General features: G+C 42.8%; 1 protein-coding gene and 1 non-coding gene across 2 annotated transcripts; one reads left to right on the top strand and one right to left on the bottom strand.

Moving 5' to 3' along the window:
- The first annotated feature begins 1727 nt into the window (after positions 1 to 1727).
- On the top strand, positions 1728 to 11965 carry LOC106848984 (putative short-chain dehydrogenase/reductase family 42E member 2). Its single transcript, XM_014869256.2, has 11 exons — positions 1728 to 1964; positions 2476 to 2571; positions 3532 to 3589; positions 4197 to 4315; positions 5380 to 5455; positions 6784 to 6866; positions 8087 to 8224; positions 9187 to 9252; positions 9898 to 9961; positions 10630 to 10703; positions 11284 to 11965. Exons 1-11 carry the CDS (start codon positions 1743 to 1745, stop codon positions 11530 to 11532), a joined length of 1245 nt encoding a protein of 414 aa, XP_014724742.1. The 5' UTR covers positions 1728 to 1742; the 3' UTR covers positions 11533 to 11965.
- Positions 11966 to 13052: 1087 nt separating this feature from the next.
- TRNAL-UAG (transfer RNA leucine (anticodon UAG)) lies at positions 13053 to 13134 on the bottom strand. The gene has a single exon. It is a non-coding gene; the product is annotated as a tRNA-Leu (tRNA).
- Positions 13135 to 15854: the final 2720 nt, after the last annotated feature.

The raw sequence follows: 15854 nt of genomic DNA, 5'->3' as shown, positions 1-15854 counted from the left end.
ACATTGATTTATCTTTCTTACAGATGCAGTATTTGAGATTTTAAAACAATCATCAGTACCAGATGGGAATAGCCAGCACTCTTATTTCTGCGGGTCTTTACTGAGTCTCAGTTAAAGCTGACTCTTGAGTTACTCCTACTCTAACATAACTGAAGTGTGTCTTTAAATGATTAAAATTTAATGTGAATGTTCAGACATAGCACAACTGTAACAAAAGAGATAAACGTGTTCAGAGCCTAACTTTTGCCTGGAATGGGTAACTGAAATTCTGCAGCTCCTGACTCTTTTCACACCCTCCCAGGCTCAAATGACTCCAGGGAGGCTCAGGTGGAAGGGGACCTTAGTGCCTATTTGTTTATTTGTGCCTCTTTGGGAACTCCTGCTGTTTTGCAGGTGTCTCAGAAGTTCTGCATCTCTATGAGCAATGTCCCGCCACCGACTGTCCAACCATTAGGCAGGAGGTGGTGTTTTCTTCCTGAACAACCTGTTCAACAGGTACCTCGGAGTGGCCGGAGCCCTTGCTACTGACAGGATGCTTTTGCGCAGCAGTCACAGCTGTGTGAAGACTCCAGGAGGTAAGAAGCACCATAGGATGCTCTGGGATCCCAGGGATGCTCTGGCAACCCAGGAATACCGTGACATGCTGTGGGATCCCCAGGATGCTGTGAGTTACAAGGATGCTGCGTGATGAGCAGAATCCCAGGGATGCTGTGGGATGAGCATTATCTCAGGAAAGCTGTGCAATCCCACAGCTGCTGCCAGATGAGTAGAACCCAGGGGTGCTGTGGGAGCCTGGGGATGCGATGGGATGTCAGAGGTGCTTTAGGATGAGAGCACGCCGGGGATGCTGCGGAACCCTCGGGGACCCGTCGGGCCCGCAGCAGAGGCTGCTGGCGGGGCCGGGCCGGACGCTCCAGCCCGGAGCGGCTCCCGCGGGCGCTGCCCGCGCCCGGCCCGCGGCCCCAACGGCCGCAACGGCGGCGCCCGAGGCCGGGGCACGGCCGGGGCCCGGCCCTGCACGAGTCCCTGCGCTGCCGCCCGGCCGATTTGCAAGGGAGATGCAGAGAGCCCCGGCGGGGCTCGGGTGGCTTTGAATGTTTAATTGCGGCCGGGGCAGGGACGCGGGTGTTGGAAGGAGTCGGTAGGCACAGCCTCTGAAATGTCCTGACTGCCAGTGAGGAACCCCTGGAAGGGCAAGAACCCCCACGTTCAGGAAATAAGTGATTCACTATTACTTTTTCCTTAATGCAGTTTTTTTACCTTTTCTATAGTATAGCAGCTATTTTACTATTTTATTCGAGTTCCCCTTGAAAGCGAGGGATTTGATAGCCTTGTTCTCTGATACACCTTCTAAAGTTATAACATGAGGATCAGGCATCCCTCTTCCCTCATGAAATCCTCATCTATCTCAACTCCAGCTCTGCCAATGATAACAACTCAGTGTATTCTTAATTTATGTTCACCTGCTGGTACTTAGAAAGAAGCTGGAAATACCACTTCTCTCAGATATCTGTCTTGGCAGTAAACTGGGGACTGTAAATTTTGGTTTGCTTTTGTCTTTATCTCTCTTAAACAGGCTGCATTAAAGTCAGATTTTGGTGCTGTGAATAGATCTTGTCAACATGAAACTCCCTGAAATTGTCTGCATCCAGGAGTGCTATGAAGCAATTCTCACCATGTAGAAGGAATTTTTACATGTATCTGGTAGTGCCGGGCACTATTTCACTGACACAAAACCAAAAATGAGTGCTGTAGCAGCACCCGATCACCGAATCCCTGGCTGCAAACAGAAGAAACACGCTAGAGCATACCATCAAATCAGTATGAGAGCCGTGGTGACAGGAGGGGGTGGCTATTGTGGATACAAGCTGGGATGTGCTCTTGCGAACATAGGAGCTTCTGTTGTTCTGTGTGACATACACAAGCCTTTGTGGATGATTCCCAACGGAGTGGAGTGGATCCAGGTATGATAAATAATATTTTCCCAACAGTCAAAGTTAGCTCATTTGACTTTTCCATAATGTCTTACTAGTTTTCACAGAATCCAAATCTCTAATTGCCAATTATTTCAAATTTGAGTAACCTTTTTAACTGTGTGAATATCCCACATGAGTTTTGGTGAATGGATTTTAGTATATCTGAAATGAGGAAACCAGTGAAACCTGTAAAGCACAGAGCAGTTTCACTCCTGACTCCTCAGCATCCTGCCTTCATCCAGGCCTTAGTTTAACCACCTGTAGAATAAACACAGGACTCCTGTGAACCTTAATGAATGTCTTTAAAGTCCTTTGGGTTCTATGGAAGAAAAGTATAATTATCAGCAAGTAGTGAGGTGTGCCCAGTTTTGAGTCCCAGAATATTTGTATAGCAGGTACAGTTCTATATATGCTTTATATATATGGATTCCCACTGTATGACAAATGCTCACCTGCAGCTTTGATTTCATGTCCAAATATCTTTTCTTATGTATTACAGACAGACATCAGGGATTACAGTGCCATATTGGCAGCCTGTGAAGGGGCTGACTGTGTGTTTCATGTAGCTTCATATGGAATGTCAGGAACAGAGCAGGTGAGCCCACACAGTTTCGGTTTTTTCTGTGACTGCAGAGACTTTGATGCTGTAATGCTGCATGACAGATTCCATCTCTTCATATTGCCCTGGCCTTTTGGTAAATTGCTGTGTGCCAACTGGAGTGCCAGTTGCAAGCAGGCTGCTTGCAGAGGCATTTCCTCTCCATTAGAGGTTCTACAGCACCCTGGGAAGGTGTTTGAGATGGAAATAGCATTGAAATGTTCTTAAATACTGTGAAGACAAAAGGAAGGAAGGGAAGCTGGTTCTCTCCAAAACCCTGATTCTTCCCTAAACATTCACATGGATCTCCTAGGTGTAAGGTCACTAGGAAGAATAAAACCTTAACCAAATTATAAATTATGTCATATATGTGAATTATAACAATAACAATATTTCAAGTCTTTAATTGTTTGCCATTGGGTAAAAAGCTGTACAGTGCACTTGAAGTAGGACTCTGAGTCACAATTTTATAATTAGAGTTACAAGCACACATCCAAACACAAACAAACTCCTTTCTTACTTTATTTAATAAGAGGAATTGTAGTAACTACCCTGTCTGGATAGAACAGCTCACTCAAAGTCGTTTGAGTTGTTGCTACTGAGCAATGCATAATTGGAATTGCTCTGGTTAGAGGCAACTGGTCACTAAAGTGCTTCTGAAACACAAGATATTTAACATACTGCTGCAAGATATATAATAACTGGACATATATTTTTAGAAGCACTACAATTTTCTTTGCTTCAAGCAGACTAGTCTGTAAAAATACAAGAAAGATACAGGTGTAGTTTAAAAATAATGATTAGACTTCTTTAAGTCTAAAACACCAGTCTAAATGACATTTTTTATAATCAAAGCACTAAATTATGTTTATTTGGGGACATTTATAACATCCCCCTATAGAACTGAATATGTATTATTACTAAAAAATGCACTAAATTATTTTTTTCTTTTCCTAGTTGCATAAAAAAGAGATTGAAAGTGTAAACATTAATGGAACAAGACTCATCCTTAATGGTAGGTATTTAACTGTGCCATTGGGGGTTAGTACAGCATGTCAAACATCACATGCCATTTAGAGAAAGCCAGTTGGCCTTTTTGGCACACTCTGTTTATTACCAAGTACTTTACATTGCTGGCAGAAAATGAGGAATCACGTCACAGGGGGGTTATGCTCAATTCTACTATGAGGTGTTATATGAGAGCCAGCACTGCAGTTCAGCTACTTCAACACCTTGTCTGACTGATGTTGGAATCTGTACCCATGTAAGGAGTTAACCAATTCCCTATGTATTTTGTAGCTGTTAACCTGCTTGCCAACAACGTGTGCACAGGCAGTGGGCAGCCCTTGAAGCAGAAGGACTTCTGTCCTGATGCCCAGCAGGCTGGAGGAGCTATCCCGGGGCACAGTGCTGGCACCCAGTTTAGGATGTGCCAGAGAGTAAAGCACTTACTTCTACACTGATGTTTTCCCTTTAAATATGCTCTGCATTTCAACTCACCCAGTCACAGGATGGAAGGATTTTCTCTTTCAGAATTTGACACTTTCTTAGAAAAAATGTCACACAAGCTTTTTTCCCAAATAGTTTTCCACTAAAGTAATTGACTCTATTCATTGCTGCAGCCTGCAAACAACAAGACATCCCTCGGCTGGTGTACACCAGCTCAGTGAATGTGGTGTTTGGAGGGCTTCCTATTGAAGATGGGGACGAGGAATCTTTGCCATATTTCCCAATTGACAAGGTATTTTGTTGTATTGTATTTTCAAATTCCTCTCTTTACTTCCATGTTTCTGAAAAAGCCTGGAGTTTTTATGACAGTGTTTTGTCTGATGCAAGTATCCAGGCACAAGAAAGGCCAGGTGAGATGAGAGTTCGAGCAACCTGGTCTAGTGGGAGGTGTCCCTGCCCATGGAAGAGGGGGTTGGAATAAGATGATTGCTGAAGTCCTCTTCAATCCAAACCATTCTCTGATTCTATGAAAGAAAAAAGAAAACTCTTCACACTCTTCGACGATGCTATTCACAACCTTGGCACATCAGTTTTATGTACATCAAAGTATATATTTCTTTGTTTTCCTATTAAGGCCTTGAGTTTGGAAAATAACTCCCACAGTGCCTCATTAACATCAGGGATATTCCACCTGGACATGAGGATTCTGTTATATGGCTTGGTGCCTCTTTAGCTATTTATTATCTACATTATTTTTCTGGTTTTCCCTTAGAGGATGACATATATTCAAGGTAGAGGTCATTTAGAAAAGCAGCCTATTTTTATATGGCTTTATTGTATTTAATTAAAAAAGAGAAAGTACTTCTGGCTGCTTTGCATACACAGTTGTTTTTGCATCCCTCCTCTCTCTATTGACTACTTCACAGTCTTTCAAGAAGTAGAGATGGAGATAAAATATGAATATTTTTAATAACATTTTAAATAAAATTTTCTCTGGGACAATGCCACATGGAAGTGAGCAGGATACTGCAAAACTTGGTGTTTGACTTTTCTGTTACCTGAAGAAGAAATCCAGATTACAAAGTAGTGATCAGTTACATTCCTGGCAGCATTCAAAGCATACATATATTTATTGCTTCTCAAATGTGCTGAAATTAATTAACCAGATTTGCATACATAAAAATGCTTCCTTAGCCTCAAAATATTCATGGGTTTTACCCCGAACCTAATACCCCACAACTTCTGTATTTTGAGGTATTTGTTGCCATCTGCTAAGTAAAATCTAGTGAGGAAGAGATGCCTTTCTGTCCTGTCATTTCAGGAACTGATAGAAATGTATTTGCTTTTTCTCTGTAGCTTGTTGATCATTATTCCAGAACCAAATCAATTGCAGAACAAATGGTACTAGCAGCTAATGGATCTTCACTAGCAGGTACTTTTGTCTGAGTATGAATTAATAGTAGAATTTATTCCTTCTCTTCTTGTTCCTCCCCAAAATCCTGTGTCCTGTAGCAATCCTTAGTGGGCACGATTGCCCAGCAGCTATGAAATTAAATTACCAACCCCTTCTCACAAATTTAAGTATTTTTATTTAAAAGTTACTTTTAATTGGTTTTAAGTTCCCACAATGTCTCTGTCTCATGCAACAGAAACACAAATGCTGATTGTTACATACCACACACCCCCTTAAGTTATATATTAAAATCTGAAGTAGCAACCTGAGCCTAGAGCCTGGAATTATTTATTAGTGCTTCCCAAAGTTTTCCATGTTGAGGAAGCCAGTTATACACTTCAATACTTAAGCTCACCTGTGAGATACTATAACTGCCAGTGCAAAACAAATTAATGTAAAGTGCAACATGATTCTATGTGACCAAGTGATACTGAGCTAAATTTAGCTGGGGACAACTTACAGAAAAGACTCTTCACTTGATACTTGCAGAGGGCTATAACAGATAGAAAGTCCATGATGGGAGCTCCATCCCAACAAAATAATTTTGTTTAAAATAAGAAAAGGGTTTTTCCCCTCCTTCATTTCCTTAGCAGCTCTTCACATCAAAGCCCCTCCTAATTTCAGGACCAATTTGTCAATGAAGTAGAACCAGTCAGTGTTCCAAACATCCCATTTTGAGCCTGTGCCATAGCAGGACTGAATATTTTACATGCTTACAAGTACTGTTAAGAACAGTTATTAGCAGATGATGAAACAGCCAACGGATATACATGGGAAGATTTGATTTTTATGATCCCACTGAAATTGTCAAGAGCTCCTACCTCACTCCAGAGGGAACTGCACCTGCTGTTGAGAGAACCTTTCAGCTTTACCTTGTACTACTAACAGGCCATTGCTTCCCATCAATAATTTTGTGTGGGATTAGTTGGTTTCATTCCACTATCCAATATATTTTCGAACAACCTGCTCACTTCAGTGAGCTCATCACCACAGCCAACACATTCATTCTCTGCTCTGGCACAGGGACAAGGGACTGATTAGAAAGAGATTTTTAAATATCTAGTATTTTCTACGAACACAACTATGCTTGCAGGACTTTTCTGAATCTTAGCTTGCTATTTTGCATGCTCTGATTCTCCCATCTTAATATCCAGCTACCAATGCAGCACCTTTTGGTATGTATTGTTTCTTAAGGTAGTGAAATGAATTTCAAGTAAGTTCTGCTGCTGGAGCCTTTGGCTCATACAAATAAAGATACAATGCAGTGGCATGAAGGTCTCTAAGAATGATCTTATCCCATGTTCTAGGAGGTGGAATTCTCCATACCTGTGTCCTTCGCCCACCAGGAATTTATGGACCAGAAGAGCAGAGACACTTGCCAAGGCTAGCAGTATGTCATTTGAATTTTTTAACCAGCAGAGTTTTCTATGATATGGGTAAAAGGCTGAAAGGAGCATCACTTATTTGTGTTATAAATTGACTGATCTTATTGGGTAGCAATTCAATTGTCTGCTGAGGCTATTTTAACTCTTTTTAACAAGCATTAGATCTGTAAAGTGCAGATGTAAAAAGCCTTTTTTTTTTAAATACAAATGCATGAAAATCCAGCTTTATAATTTAATGATTACTTTAAGATTCAGGCCAATTCATGATATTTCAAATGTCTATTTACATGCAACTTACACCAAATGGCTTTAAATATTAATGAAAAGAGATACAGCAAAATATCTTATTTCCACTCTCAACTATTAGCAGCTTTCACTGTCCAATGAAGCAGGTTCCAGAGCTGGAAGCAGCCTCTGGTACAACAGGTTAAGGAAGGGCAGCAGCTGAGGTGTTCACATTTTACCCTTTTTCACTTGCTTTTAAACTGAAGGGCCAACAGATGATGTTTAGAACATGATCCCTGTAAAATTCTGTGAGCCAGTTATTTTAAAAGAATGAGGGTAATATAAAGTTACACACAGCTTTCAGGAAATAATAGATTCAAGTTGACCACATAATAGATATTTTTGGTTTGTGCCTGAGGTAGGAAATCATATTGCAGTCAGCCAAAATATACTTTTTCATCTTGTAAATATTTTTAAGAATGGAAAACGTCATTTTAGTTAAATCTGAGATTTTTTTAGCCCCTTTAAAAAATATAATATTTTAAAGTTTCTATTTGATTTTAAGCTTATTTGTTTTGAGCCACTTTTAAGACATTATGCAAATGTCATGTTTTGCAGTTTCTAAAATTTACCTGTTCAATGAAAACTGGGATGCTTTCCTTCCAGCCAGAGTGTATCTTCCAGTTTTTCCTAGCCAAAGCTATTTGATAAATTAGATCCAATTTAGTGAATACTTTTGATCCACTCAGAACTGTATCTCACGTTTCCATACAATATTTTACTTATCCCTAGAATGTACTTGTATTTTTTGTAAATTCAGGACATATTGCAATACAACTTTTGACATTTTCTCATGAGCAGTTCCTTTAATTTTTAATTGATTCATGTATTTCATTTTTTAAAAGTAGAGCTTAACCTACATTTAGCTGGACAAGAAAGTACACTTTACCTCATTCTAAACCCCATTTTGTAATGGTTTCATGTTTGTTTCTATCTACAGAAGATTATTGAGAGAAGGTTACTTAGCTTCAAGTTTGCAGACCCTACTGTTAAAATGAACTGGATACATGTAGAGAATTTTGTCCAAGCTCATATTCTGGCTGCTGAAGCTCTCACCCCTGAAAAGAACTACATAGCTGTAAGTACACAGTAAATTACCACACATCTCATCTGACAGTGGATCCTGCCACTGTGCTAGAGTAACCACTGCAGTAATTAGAGTTATTGTCCCTCAGCTTATGTTGTTGTCTGTGTTTTCAGCTGATAAACGTGCTATGAGCAATTTGGGATGGGGCACAGTGTTGGCTGTTGGTGTTGGTTAAGAGATGGAATATTCAGTTCTGTAAGCATATCTCCATCTTTGCATTTTTAAAATGCAGTATTTGTCATTTCTGGAAGCTGAGCAAAGAATGTTTGCTATGTTGGAAATGAAACTGGAAGTTCAAGCAGATTCATCCTGTTCCCCTGTACAGGTCCAGATTGAATGTTCTGAACTGTGATGGTCAGTTCTCCCCATGCCATATGCCAACAGAGGCACATTTCATTTGGGTTCTTTGCTTTGAAAAACAGTTACAACTGTTTGCCTCCTTGTAAATGCAGGTTTCTAATCACTTAGAAGCATTGCTCTGAGAGTATATTAGAAATGGGTTCTTTTCCTAAAACTCTGAAAGCAAAAGGAAAGCAGGAAGGTAGACCTTGGCTACACAGGAGTCTTCTGGATTCCAGTGAGCCTTAACCAGACCCAGAGCAGAAGGTGTCCCACCCTTTGGTGGACACATTCCAGCAGCCCCAGTGAGATCCAGCACCAGCTCCAGTGGTCCCTGCACAGTCAGTACAGCCACTCTGAACAAGCATATCTTTAATAAACCATTCATTCCAGGGCATGTTAATCACACAAACCACCTGTTCACCAATTCCACTTCATAACAGTGCAACTGAGTGAAACACAAGCAGAGTTTGTGACTTGTGTGTGCATCCACTCATATTTGATATTGCTGTATTATTTTTAAGCTATTCATAAGGGATTAGACAAAGAAAAAGAAGTCTATATATATGCAGTATTATTTTTACTGACTTGTTTCTTCTCTACCTCTTTAACAGAGTGGCCAGGTGTATTTCATTCATGATGGTGAAAAATCCAACCTTTTTGAATGGCTAACTCCACTTGTACGTGCAATACTCATCTCCAAGTACATTAATTTAACTGCATTCAACTCCAGCTTTTGTGTGCATGCTACATTTTGTATGTTTGCTTTGGGTGTGAGAGTTCCATGTGGAACTCTCAGAATGTGGGTTTAATTCCTGCTTGAATTTCAGTGTAACAATGCCCACCCAAAATGCCACATTAAAGTTCCTGTCTTCCCTGAGACCAAAGGATTATCTACACCAGCAGCCTGTCCTGAGCTGTTACTGTCTTCATTTTCGGAGCATGCAGATGGCAATAATGAGCATTTTGGAAGGGCAAAAAATATAAGTCTTAAGTATTTATCTGTTTATTCTTTTAAAAATACCATGTTGTTGTTAATGATAGGCTCAAAACCATAAATATGTCATGATGTTAAATTAGGTATCAGCACACCGTGACATTGTGATTAATTATTATAATTTATTTCCTTCTTTTAAGGTAGGAAAATGACATAGTGTCTGTGGGTGACTTTAACTGGCATCTCCTTAAAAATGAAAAACAGTAAATACTAAGAGCCATGATTTTTCTGTTTTAACAGTAAATATTTCCATAAATATCTTCTACATTGAAACTTAAAACTTGTTTGAAGTTTCTGGAGTTTTTAATTGTTTTTAAATCTTTTTCAGTTTGAAAGATTAGGGTGCAGTAAGCCATGGATACGCATTCCTACTTGCTTAGTCTATGCCTCAGGTAAAATATTTTATCAGTATTTCTCTTTCCTGTTTATACTACCCTCATTTCTAACTAATATGATTTTATTTTATTTTATTTTATTTGCCCACAATTTTCATTTTCATGTAAAAAATTAATATTCTGTGTGCTCACCTAGTGTTCAGCAGTGTAAAATTCACCTCTGTGCAGTATGTTGAAACCAGATGATCTCTTATTCAAGTCCCACTAGAACAGGTTTTATGTAGGACCTAACAGATGTATAACTTTTTGTCGTTAATGATACAAAAAGTAAAATGTAAAACTTCATGACTTTATGAAACATACTGAAGAGTATCTGCTTTTCTGCACAGGTAAATGTCTTGCCCTCTCCAGAATCAACCCCCCCTGCAGCTCAGACAGAACACAACTGAGTTCTCTGTTGCCATCTTTTTATGAAGCCTCATGACATTTTCACTAGATCTGTGCCCAACCTTTTCCCCTTTCCAAATTCTCTTTCCACAAACACAATAATTAGATTAAATCCAGTCCCTTGTGAGCAAGTTGTCCTGATGGTGTTAGTAATGGTGCCCTGAGCTCTCAGGTCTGTGATTATCCTTCGTGAGCATTTACAGGGTGAGATACGTCACAATCACAATGGCAAAGCAATTCACTGTTCTTACCTCAAGCCGAAATTTTTTGTTATGCAGCCACATTGATGGAACACCTTCATTCCATTCTGAGACCAGTTGTTGACCTGCCCCCACTGCTGACAAGAAATGAGGTAAATTCTGTGTTTGTAAACTTTCCTTAATTCCCATGGCATCCATACATTTTAATATGAGGGAGACTTTAAGTCAGTAGGAAGTAAAATCCCACCCAGTGCTACTTCAGCCTCCAGTTTCGAGGGCAAGTACATGCATTGTGTGCAACTTAGGCAATATATTGTGCTTGGTTGCCAAGATTTTTGAAAAGAGTTTGTGCTTGCAATCTGGAGAGGCTTCTTCAGCTCCTCTTTTCCAAGGGTCAGTATCCTGTATGACTTGGCTGGGCCTTTAGAAACCTATGAGATGGCTTTGATCTGCCTCTTTGAGTACCTAAGCAAAGAGAACATTTGCATAACATTTTTTGTGGACGTTTACAGATTCTACTTTGCATCTTTTAATGCAAAGTCTCTTTGTGCTCTCAAGAATCTCCTTTTGAGTGGACAATTTTAAAAATAATGTGTGCAATACTCATAAGACATTGATATAATGTTGTGGGGGGTTTTTGTATTTTACATTAACTGTCTTTGCTACCATTTACAGTTTGTTCCAGTTGCCTGTGTAGTCATACCTTTGTATGTTGACTCTTTTGCCCTGTAGGTTATGAACATTTCTGTAACTCACACATTTAAAATAGACAAGGCACAGGCTCAACTGGGGTACCGCCCACTGAAGTATGACTTTGCTGATTCTGTGGACCACTACATGAAATCCAGACCACAACCCTCGAATTATCAACTCTTCCTCAATGTTTTGCTTACTTTAATTATTACTTCAATTTTGTTTTTTCTTTCTTTAAAACTTGATAGCCTTTCGGTTTTGCATTTTTTTAAAGAAAGACGACACTGACCAACATAAACTGCACAGTCACAGTATTGCTACCCAGATCATTCTAACCCCCACGATAATTACTGGCACAGTGCAACAAACAGGCAGCTACTTTTAAATATACAAAAAAAATCATTACAGATGAGTGGCTGGACCTGAGAAATTAAAATACAGTAAACAGTAATTGCCAAATCACCGAAACACAACCAGAGTCAAGATTGTTGCATCTATTTCAAACCAAAACAACAACTTTCCATATTGATTGCTGAAGTAAATGAGAACCTGCAGAAAGAACAAGAGCTGCAGACAGCCTGCAGTGCTTCACCAGTGAAGAAAAATGGCTGAAATAAGAAGAAAGACTGACCACAGCTTCTGTCATGGCTCACTACCTTGGGGAACAGAGGAACAAGCAAAGGCACAGACAGAACAGATTACTGCAAATAAAGAACACCAGGTCTACGGAGACTTCATATTGTCTGATTTCATTAATTAGCTCTAGCACCATATCTAAGGGAAAATAAAAGTGTACTTGAAACATTGCTGAAGTCCCTGCTGTTCCTCTGCACAATGTCCCAGAACTGCTCCCTGCCCTGCCCCTGGTGCAGAACTGCAGGTATGTGCTGGTAGAATTTTTCACACGTCAAAACTGGGTATTTTAGTTAAATTGGAAACTACTAAGTTACATTAGTTAAGTGTATTTATGTCACAGTAGAGGAATCTGCCACTATGGGTTGTGCAGATCTTTGTACAGCTTCCTTCACCTCCTGTATTTAAAGGCAACAGTTCAGTTGCTCCTCAGTTGAACTTAAAGCACAAGTCTGTTTTGGCACCAAATTTGTTAAGTACAGCAGTTGTACTGAGTAAATTCCTGTAGTAGCTGAAGTGAAGAATTTCACATTACTTTTCAGCTAAAATGGACCTAAAGCACGGTCTGGGAGACTCCAGCTTCTTCCCATCCACCGCTCATGGTGGGAATTTATCAGAGAAATCTCCTTCCCATCTGCATCTTTCCAACCTGTAACATGGGGAGAGAACAACCAAGAGCAAGATGCAAACAGTAGAGAGCTTGGAAATGATTAGGGGTGAGAGCTTGAGAAACCATGGTCTGGAGGGGAATAACGATGGAGGGATTTGAGCATTCTGGGGAGGGTGCGAACACTGGCACCTCCCCTCCGTCCAGGGCCGGCCGCAAAGCGCAGGTGCCAGCTCGCGGGTCGGGGTGCTGTAACCCAAAAGCAGCGCGGAAAGGCAGAATCCCTGAAAATTACAGCGTTTCTCGTGTTATTCTTAAACCGAGAGACAGCTGATCACACAGGATCGTCACACAGTTGATAATCCCTTTTCCCTAGCTCATACCACAACTTTCTAATATTAACACCTGTGACCGACAACCCGCAGCACTCAGGCCCCGCGGGGCGCCGTGCCCTGCCCGGGCAGCGCCGCTCGTACCGTGCTGGCCCCGGGCCGCCCCCGCCGGCGGCTCCCGCGTTCCCGCTGTGCGGGTGGCGAAAAGGAGCCGCCGCGGCGGGGACAAAACAGCTTGGCAGCGGTGGGATTCGAACCCACGCCATCGAAATGACTGGAGCCTAAATCCAGCGCCTTAGACCACTCGGCCACGCTACCGCCTGGCTGCTCATGCGCCCGCCAGGCCTCTTTGACGAGGGCACCGCCGCCGTTCTTCCTATCCGTGTATCTTGCCCACTCGTGTCCGCGGTACCGCGCCGCCTGTCGCGCCCCGTGAACGCCACTGCTGCCACCCGGGCCCCGCGCTCCCCGTGCCCGCGGCTGAGGCGGCGCCGCCGGGCCCGGCCCAGCGCAGTTCCCGCCCCTGCCCGGGAGGTGGCGGCGCTGCCCTGCGCCCGGCACCGCCTGCGCACGTGGCGCCGCGCTCAGCCGGACCTGCGGCTGCCGCCCGGGCTCGCCGCCGGGCTCCGGCTCCCTCTCGCGGGCTCGGCCAGACCTTGAGCCTCGGCCTCTTCCTCCCCGGGGGCTCTGGCCGTCGGGCTGCGCCTCGGGGCACTTTGTCCGCGGCAGGCCCACGCCAGCACCTCTGCAAGGCGGTGTGCGCCCCACAGCAGCCGCGGCTGTGGTGGATCAGCTCTTGCTGGTCCTCGGGCGAGCTTTGCCCGGCTGCGCGGATCCGCAGCCCCAGCGATGGCCGTGCCGTGGTCACGCAGAGTCGAGGGTCGCCCTTGCCTGGTGCCTTGGCAGCGGCGGTAGTCAATGTGCACACAGCTCCCGGCCACGAAGAGGGTCCGTCCTGCCCCGTATCAGGCACCCACTGCCTTCCCTGCCCGCTGCGTTCGCCTCCGGCCCACCGGAGCACATGTGCTGCCCAAGAGCTGCCAGCTCGCTGCGAGGCCAGTGACCTTCCCAGGCAGCAGCTCCCTTGGCATCGCAGTGTGTCCTCAGCTGAACCATTCCCACCCAACACGGGAGGCCCCGCCGCCTTTATCTCGCTGGCAGCCGGTGGTCGGGGCTGCCCGTACACAGATTGTTGTCCTGCCACGTCGGTGCCTCACTTACCTGCTGCTGAGCACGGGCACGGTGTGAGCAGGTGCTTCCCCTGTCCACCTCTATGAGAGAGCTGGCTTCGACAACCAGAACCAGATTCGGTCACTGGTGAGTAGAAAGACGAATTCTCATGTTTTGGGAGGCCTGCAGGAGAAATTTGTATAATTACTTTGTGGACAGAGCTAAATATCAAGACTAAATGCAGTACAATTAAAGCAATATGGAGAAACTATGTCCACCATTGCCGTTCATCTCGTAGAAAGTCATGCATTGGTACTCCAGGAAGTTTTAGGTATGTAACATGCACCTCCCATATGACTGGAATGAGGTTTATGACCAACTTGATTTACCTTGTAAAACTTGATTCTCATAGGAGTATAAGGGCACAAATTGTCTGGAAATTGATTTAAAGACAGTTTTTAAATCTGAAGATTTAAACAAAGGCAGAATAAAATTACTCTGAAAGTTAACATCATATGGGGTGTCCTTTCCTTTTGTCTTTCAAAAACCACAGTTCCCTAGAACAATGATTTCGAAAGGGAACCTTATTTAAAATGAGCATACTGAAATTTTACAAGCTATAGTGCTCTTGGAAAAAAATACCTACAGTGCTGAACATAGTCAATGGAAGAATAGCATATTAGACTTGTAGGCCATTGACTTCATAGGCTGCCATTTCAAATTTAATTTTTAATATTTTCAAACAAGAAAATAAGTGAATCAAACTCTTCAAGTATAAAGGATATAACACATAATATATAAATAGAAAACTAAAAGTAGAAGATACAGCATGTCTGGGCCAATGCCTGATTTCAACATGTCTTTTGTTTTTCATCATCACTGTTCTTTTAAGGAAATTTTATAGACAATAGAAGAGAGGCTCCAGGCTTAATCCTGGGAATAAGTACACCCTTGCATCAGGGTAGGTGAGCTGGCTTATTTGAAAGCATGAGAAATGTGTAGCTTGAGAAGGCATGACCCATGTTCCTGATAGAACAGAATGTTCTCCATGAGGATTTATGCCAGAAGGCAGCTGTGGGGTTCCCTTCAGTCCAAAATGATGCCGAGTATTTTGTGTCCAGAGAAGGGCAACAGAGCTGGTGAAGGGTCTAGAGGGTAAATCCTCTGGGGGCAACTCAGGGAGCTGGAGGTGTTCAGCCTTGAGAAAAGGAGGCTCTCTGCAACTCCCTGAAAGGAGGATGTGGCAACATGGGACCAGTCTCCCCTCCCAAGTAACAAGACAAAAGGAAACGGCCCCAAGCTGCACTGGGGGGGGTTCAGGTTGGATATTGGGAGAAATTTCTTCACTGAAAGAGGGGGTTAAGCATTGGAACAGGCTGCCTAGGGAGGTGGTGGAGTCACCATCCCTGGAAGTGTTCAAAAAACAAGTCGACGTGGCACTTTGTGTCTAGTGGGTATGGTGGGATTCAGTCAAAGGTTGGTCTTGACCTTGGAAGTCTTTTGCAACCTTAATGATTTCATTATTTGCCTGAGTTTAAAACAAGCTACTCTCATGACGTGTTCAGTTGTGCTCATGTATCAGTTACAGTATTTCACCATTATCAGTTGCCTGCCATGGCAGGTGGTGATTTTTTATCCATTATCAACACATTTTCACACAGTGGGAACCCGACATCTGGCTTCTCCTAGGCCTTCAGAATTCGTTTGATGAGTCTGTGCTCTTCCCAGGCCCTGCCATGAAGCATCCCAACATCAGCCCTGCTGGGTGCTGCTGTCCTCAAGGTGTTCAGCTGGGCTGACAGCACAGTGAAAAATGAGGAGATGCAGGTTCTGGTGCTCATAGGCCAAAAGTTCTCAGTTATTGATAA

Source organism: Sturnus vulgaris, chromosome 16 (genome assembly GCF_052056855.1).
Source record: "Sturnus vulgaris isolate bStuVul1 chromosome 16, bStuVul1.hap1, whole genome shotgun sequence".
In the NCBI taxonomy this organism is placed as follows: domain Eukaryota; kingdom Metazoa; phylum Chordata; class Aves; order Passeriformes; family Sturnidae; genus Sturnus; species Sturnus vulgaris.
The sequence above is the reverse complement of the archived record's forward strand: the minus strand, read 5'-3'. Positions and strand labels throughout refer to the sequence as shown.

Bases quoted from the DNA above. Each gene is read 5' to 3' on its own strand.
- LOC106848984 (XM_014869256.2), top strand. From the start codon at position 1,743: ATGAGTGCTGTAGCAGCACCCGATCACCGAATCCCTGGCTGCAAACAG. The intron at 1,965-2,475 runs GTATGATAAATA...TATGTATTACAG, and splicing joins ACGGAGTGGAGTGGATCCAG to ACAGACATCAGGGATTACAG. The intron at 8,225-9,186 runs GTAAGTACACAG...CCTCTTTAACAG, and splicing joins CTGAAAAGAACTACATAGCT to AGTGGCCAGGTGTATTTCAT.